This window comes from Narcine bancroftii, chromosome 1 (genome assembly GCF_036971445.1).
Source record: "Narcine bancroftii isolate sNarBan1 chromosome 1, sNarBan1.hap1, whole genome shotgun sequence".
Classification (NCBI taxonomy): Eukaryota; Metazoa; Chordata; class Chondrichthyes; order Torpediniformes; family Narcinidae; genus Narcine; species Narcine bancroftii.
This window is the reverse complement of record NC_091469.1, coordinates 46585751-46593258: the sequence shown is the minus strand read 5'-3', so window position 1 is coordinate 46593258 and position 7508 is coordinate 46585751. Positions and strand designations below refer to the sequence as shown.

At 40.1% G+C, this 7508-nt stretch overlaps 1 protein-coding gene across 1 annotated transcript in view; it reads left to right on the top strand.

Annotated features, from left to right (window-relative positions):
• Positions 1-7153, top strand: part of LOC138761051 (FERM and PDZ domain-containing protein 1) — a 103840-nt gene extending 96687 nt beyond the window's left edge. The window contains exons 15-16 of the mRNA XM_069932969.1: positions 458-1285; positions 4707-7153. Coding sequence (XP_069789070.1) covers positions 458-1285; positions 4707-6982 — 3104 coding nt within the window. The 3' untranslated portion in view covers positions 6983-7153. The remainder of the gene's footprint in view (positions 1-457; positions 1286-4706) is intronic.
• The last annotated feature ends 355 nt before the right edge of the window (positions 7154-7508 follow it).

Sequence of the window (7508 nt, the reverse complement as noted above, 5' to 3'; positions counted from 1 at the left end):
TCCAGTCCGATGCGGGACAGGCAGACACGATTGCAGCGGTTGCAAGGGAAAATTGGTTGGTTGGGGTTGGGTGTTGGGTTTTTCCTCCTTTGCCTTTTGTCAGTGAGGTGGGCTCTGCGGTCTTCTTCAAAGGAGGTTGCTGCCCGCCAAACTGTGAGGCGCCAAGATGCACGGTTTGAGGCGTTATCAGCCCACTGGCGGTGGTCAATGTGGCAGGCACCAAGAGATTTCTTTAGGCAGTCCTTGTACCTTTTCTTTGGTGCACCTCTGTCACGGTGGCCAGTGGAGAGCTCGCCATATAATACGATCTTGGGAAGGCGATGGTCCTCCATTCTGGAGACGTGACCCATCCAGCGCAGCTGGATAACATTAGTTATAATTATTGTATATTTATTTTCAAAAGTACCTGCTGTGGATTCTCTTTTTGACATTAGATGATGCAACTTTCTCACTGCAGGTGAAGAGTCCAGAGGATTAAGTGACTCTGAATCATCGTCAGACATTGACTCATCACTGGACATGTCTGTCCACAAGCTGAGAAATGGCTTCATACAGTCACTGACTGAAGGAGATGAAGATGCTAAGAACTCTGAAAGTGAGGCCACAGACAGTGACTATATGCGGGAGGATGTCCTGGAAGAGACCAGTTGCAGTACAGGGGATATATCAGACCTCAATGATGAAACTGGTCAGGAAGGTGACACCTGTGAAAGAAGTTATTCAGCTGACTCACTGGAAGAACTGCAGATGGAGACTTCAATGAGCAGCATGTCCTGTCAGCAGTCATTAGATGCTTCTTCTGAAGAGGATGACAAAGATTTTGCCACTGGGGAGAGTGAAAGTGAGCCTGTTACAAAGAAGCACTGCATAATGGAATCTAAAATCAGCTTTCCCCGGCTTTCAACTGAATCTTTGATTTCCACTCAGAGCTTTTGTGAGTGTGATATCAGTGATATGAAGGAACTAGTGACTTGCTACTCCTCTGACGTCAGTCCAACTAAGGATAGTGCTGCTACAGGAGGCTGCGACCAGTGTGCTGAAGATCTTGATGGGAGTGATGCTCAAGAGAACATGTTTTGGAATTTAACATACCATGATATGGTCACAGAGTTACCACCCATTCCTTCCCCAGTGGAACCAGATGGTGATGGGGATGTATCCGGTGAGTTTCTAATCATCCCTATTCTGGACCCTCCCCCTGGCTTTCGAGACAGCAGTTCTGAGGATGAATTTTTTGATGCAGCTGAATCCCCAGATGATGCAAAATTCACAGGAGCTGCAGCAGGTGGGTCTAAATGATGAAGACATTTGGTTATATCTTCTTTTCGTCAGATCTCTTCAATCTCAGAGAAAATTCTTTTCAACAGGAAGCAGAGACACGTTTACATATGGAAGTAAGAGAAATTAATTACAGATTATTGTCCATTAATCTTCACTTTAAATATTACCAGCGTTGCTTTAGTAGTAACTGGTAATGGTTATATTAAAGGGCATGTGGTTATTTTTGGGTGATATGAAGAATCAGACTTAATAAGCACTGATTAAAAAAACAATGACAGGAGTATTCAGTTCAATTTCCTGCTAAAAATGAACTTGTATGCTTATCATCAGGTCAATTCTATTTTTTTTTAATTTGTGAATTATGCATAAAATTAGCTGTAAATCAATCCAATTTCTAGGAATTATTTTCCCACATTCAACAGCCCCATTCCTCCAACCAATATTTTTCTCCTCACCATGGACTTTAGTAGAACACAGATGCTAATTCACAATATTCCCACAATTTTAGTAACATCTTTCATCAGGTCTTAATTATTTAATATTAACTACATCTTCCAATTTGACATTATTAGCAAATTTGGACTTTTACTTCCAACCAATCTCAAACTAATTACTTAATTGGCCCAGACCAACAATCAAAACTTTTCCCAATGGAATAATATTTCCACCTTGCACCAAAATATCTGAGATTTTCTCTCACTTCCTCTCTTTTCCATTTCTAGGCTAGGTTGATACCCATTAACAACATGTTTATTTTGCTCCATTCTCTGATCTTACTAGAATGTAATATTTTTCTAAAGTCTTTTTGAAAATCTACATTTGCCTGAACAAATAAATAAATTAAAATTTATTGTGATATACACAAGTCCACTGTAAAGATCCAATGAAAATCTTACTTGCTGCAGCTTCCCAGGTTTATAAAGCACACAAACAAGAATTTAAATCTAACTCAAACATAAGATGTCACAAAGAAAAAAATACACAAAAGAGAAACAAAGGATAAATAATTTAGCTTGTTGCACAAAATATATGCTGCATCAATAATGCATAAAGATATTTGGTGGTGTTGCAGTAGTAATACCGAGTTGGAGTCAATGAGCAACAGTCTGACATTTGTGGTTTAGTGCAGAGTGGTGGGCTAGCGAGGTGACATACTAAAGCTCAAATGTTTCCACCGAGTTTCTATAGTTCCATGAATTCACATTCAAGTCAATTATTTTGAAGTTATAAGGCAATTTGTAAATAGAGAATCTTACAATCAGCAGTGAAATAAGAGAGGTGTCTGCATTGGCCAGGATAATGGGTCATATCCCTAACTCTCTTTCACATCATACATTAGGATCGTTTGCATCCATCTGAAAAAGCAGAAGCCTTGATTTAATGTCTTATTTTAAGCACTGGTCCCTCGAATGGGAGAGATGCCATCATACTAGAGGCGACACCAAAATCATCTTCAAAGCTGTGGCTCTACTAGTATAATAATTAAATGTTAAATAATCAGGTTTGGAAGATTACCTACTGGGAATGATGGAGTGAAGTTTCTTCCTTATTGTGCCAGGCAATATTCATTCACCCAGTGAATGATACACCAAGTTTTTGTCCTTGATGCAATGTCTAGAGGAAGAGTCAGGTCCAAGGTTGATATAGCCAAGTCTAGAAATGCAATAGAAATTAGGTAGTAAAATGATGTTTGTGGCTCCCAGCTCACTTAGCTGTGATTTTTGGGCTCTTCAGAAGAAACAGGGTGAGGGTGATATGGTTGTGATCTTGAGTTTTGTGAACAACCAGAGGATCTCAACCTGGGGAGAAGCACGTCTGCAGGTCCCTCTTTCCAGCAGCAGTAGTATTGTTTCCTGGTTTGCTGTGCGTTGCAAGGCCCACTTGGATGATGTAGAATAGGGAGGATGGAAAACTGTGGATTTGATGCCAGAATGTGTTTGAGCCATGCAGGAAATTCAAGATGAATTTTATCTTGCACAATCAGTGTATCCCCGACAAGGATACTATTATAAATTGTAATATTAAGATATTAATTGAATCATAGGGTTAATGTCACAAGGAACAATGTAAATCAGGTTATTATGCATAGTTTAATTGACAGAATGCAAATTTCAGATTTATTTCAGAGTACATACATGACATCACATACAATCCTGAGATTCTTTTTTCCTGCAGGCATGGCAGATTTTCCCCTTATTGGTAGTCCAAAAAAAATCTGTACATAATATACACATGTTTAAAAAAAAATGTAAACAAACTGCAAATCAGAGAGGGGAAAAAAGAAAAAAAATGCAAAAAAGCCCTTGATGAAGAGCTCAAGCCTGAAATATTGGTTACCAGTATGCATCTTTAGCTTTGCAATATAAAGTACACTGTTTGACCTCCTTTGTTTCTCCAGCATTGTTTTTACTAAATGCAAGAGACCTTAAATAAGTCCCTGATTGAGTTTGTTGTTGAGGAGTCTGATGGTGGAGGGGTAGCAGCTGTTCCTGAACCTTGTGGTGTGAGTCTTATGGCACCTATACCCTTTACTGATGGTAGCAGTGAGAACAGAATGTGTGCTGGGTGGAATAAATCCTAGATGATTGCTGCAGCACTCCGATAGCAGCATTCCCTATAGATGTTCTCAATGGTGGAGAGAGTTTTGCTTGTGATGTCCTGGGCTGTGTCCACTACCTTTTGGAGGGCTTTAAACTCATGGGCATTGGTGTCCCCATACCAGACCATGATGTAGCTGGTCAGCATTCCACCACACCGCTATAGAAATTTAAAAACACAGGTTGATAGTTATTTAGGCAGATGACCATACTCTTCTTGGGCAACAGTATGATTAACACCTGTTTGAAGTAGGTGTATACCACACCCTGCTGGAGTGAGATGTTGAAGATATCCGTGAATATGTTGGTAAGTGGTCAGCACAGATTTTTAATACTTGGCTTGGTACTCTGTCCAGACTAAATGCTTTCCTCAGATCTTTCCACACATCTTCCTCAGTTACAGACAGGAGAGGATAATCAGGAATCATGAGGGTCTGCAGAGGTGGATCTTTCTTGTTCTTATGGTTGAATTAGGTGCAAAAGGCATTGATGAATAGATGAATGCTAAATATGCCAAATTATTGCAAATATCGGGGAGCAGGTTGTGGAGATCAAAGATCATAGATGGAACTATGTGAGGTGAGAGCCCAAGAACAACAACTTGCCACCTAATTTCTATTGCAACACTGGGCTTGCTTGCTTCAGCCCCAGACCTGAGCCCTTCAGGAACCTGACTATACCTTAGGATATGGCACAGGGAAAGAAACATTCCAATGCAACTCTGGGAAAAACTCAGTGTTAAGTACAATCAATCAACATGTATCTTGCCATTTACAGGATTTAATCCTTGAACAGTTTTAAAAGTTTTTTTTTCCATTTTTTTGGCAGATCTGGAGCCAACCAATATGAAGGGGCTTGAAGAGAGATGGAATTTGCAGACAAGTCCAAGCCATTATGGGTCTACAATGGACATGGGGTCCAAAGAAAGCATCAAAAAAGAAAAACATGCAACAAATGCAAAAAAAGAACGGTTTACATCCGAAGTCATTTATGATACAAAGCCTGTTTTTTCTCAGAGTTGTTCAAAGAAAGCTGAAGATCACATGAGTGGTTATGTTGGAGAGATTCTCGTATCAAGAAATCCACTTTCACTGACTTTCTCTTCTGGGGAGAGTTTGAAGATCAAAGCTGCTCCATTGGAACCTAAGCCAATCAGTCCATTAAACTCCATCTCTGTCTATATCAATAAAAAGGCAGCACCGAATTTCATGGAAATGGAGCCTGATACCATGGAAACCAAATCAGTTACAGAATCAATAACGGTTATTACTCCGGTTTCAGCCACCCGCTACCCATGCGATTCAAAATGTAAAATGGGCTGGACTTCAAAAACAGATAATTCTGAAGGAGATGAAAGCATAAGTAAACCTGCCATTAATTGGAAACCACCCAATATTGGCGTATGTTCAAATCCATCAGAATGCTTAGGGAGCACAAAAGATGATGAGGCATGTTTTGTTACCACTGCTACATGCACTTATGAACAAAAAACCCTGAACTCAATTAGCATGGTAGGCCAAGACCAGAATGGAGTAATACTCAAAAACAGCATAACCCTAGAAGAGGGAAATGATAAGCATGGCCCACAGGCAGACCTGGACCAAAATGAATCTGTGCTTAGGCATACTTTAGATCTGAAAAACCTCAAAGACAATACTTGCACCTTCAAGGAAGAATCAGACAACTGTGACAAAGGAGAATCGTGTTACAGAGAAAGTAATAGCAATATAACTTCACAAATATATTTGATGTCTAGTGGGGATCAAGAAGATTTCCCAAAAATTTCAGCATTGGAGGAGGAAAAATCCAACTGGAAGAATTCTTCCATGGGAGGCAATGATCCTAAAGATACTTTTTCTCTTGATGTGAACAGATTGCTTTTGAATTTAAATTGCGTGTCATTTAAAATGCATGGCATGGTTACACATTTGTCATCATCAACCATAGATCCTAATAAGGAAATGCTCTTTGTGAGGCCTCCAAACTCTCACAGGGAACATGGGAAAGAAAATCGATTGAAAACAGAACAGAATTCCAACCAGGTTGAGTCACTTGTGTCTCCCCCAGAAAAAAATATAAATAATTTCAATGCAACACCGCTTTGCCCAGAGGATAAAAATCTGCCCCATCAAGTATCTCCACAGACAAATCAATTCAAGCCACTTTATGAATTGGGGAGCTCAGTGACTCAGAAATCTCTATCACTACAAAGTGAATGTCCACCTGCCAAATTGAATAGTCTCAAAGAACCAGAAGCTGAGTTAGGTCTGAATATCAGCTCTGGACAATTTGTCACTCTTACAACTGATACAATGAATAAACAGCTCTCAATGGATGGAAGGGAAGCATGTAGTTGTCGGATGGTGTATGGGAATTGCTTCAGAGCATTGGGCATTAATGCTAATGATGAAAACAAACAACTAGAAAGTCTCATGAAGCTCCCTTCACCAAGGACCATTCCACCGACCTCAGGAAGCCCCTTGGCTCAAGGCCTCTCGACATTTATTAAACAAGATGAAGAAACCACGGCTGCTAACTTGTACTTTGGTGATTCTGGACGTGATGTTGCCGTGAAGCATGGCAGTCTAGCCCTGTCACTATTCAAGGATAAGAAATACAACATGCCAAATGGATTCAAGCTGGTGCAGGATGATATTTTGGAGCTACTCAATATTTTGAAGGCATGTCCCACAGAAACACACCCAGAGGAAGATTGTATAGCACTTCCCTCATTAACTAGGCAAAAACTCAATAGTGAGTGCAGAAAGGTCATATCTGCCTGTCAAAAGGGTGTGAAAGTAAACCAAACTCCTGATGAGATGATCCTTGGCATTTCAGAAAGTTTCCAGGCCCTCTCACAGCTTGCTGGGACATGCTTCCAACTTACAAGCTGTCTGCATTGTGCAAAAGCCCATGAGGCAGTGGCCAATACCTTGAGAAAGGTTGTGATGACTTATGAGATCTTTGTGCAAGCCTCTGAGGATGCATGTGGCAAAATATCAGATGATTTAAGCATGAAACTACTGGCTGAGCAGTTTTCTGCCATATCTGCTGGGATTTTCCATCTGAACCAGTTGTTCACAAGTCATTCCCTGTTGCAATAGGATTGTTTACTAAGTCTGGTGATATGAGAGAATACAATTGGAAATATTAAAAGATTTTGGATTGGTGCACTGTCCATGCTTTGCAGGCCACATGTGTGTTGTACAAAATGACAGGGTGCTGTAAATCACATGGTCTATGCCAGTCGATGAGGATTTCATTTAAACATGGAAGACGAGGTCATTTTTTGATACAACATGGAATTGTCAGCAGCTGTTTACTCATGCAGAACTTCTATGTACATCTTGTGGAAAAATTTGATCTTTTGTTATAATGTGTATAACTACTTCCAAGTTCAGTCCATGGCATTAGGGTGAAACTTCCTTCTCTCCTCTGATAATTAGGTCTTTTAAAGTTTTATGGGATGACATTCGTGTTTCTAAGAGGAAGTAGGTCATGCCTCAAAATACTGTAACAATTGGCACTAAATTAACGTGTCTGTGTGAATCTGCTTGTACGTATGAGCATGTCAATGCGCGCACACATATTTGCACATGTGCAAGAGCATGTCTTTGAGTGTATGTATAT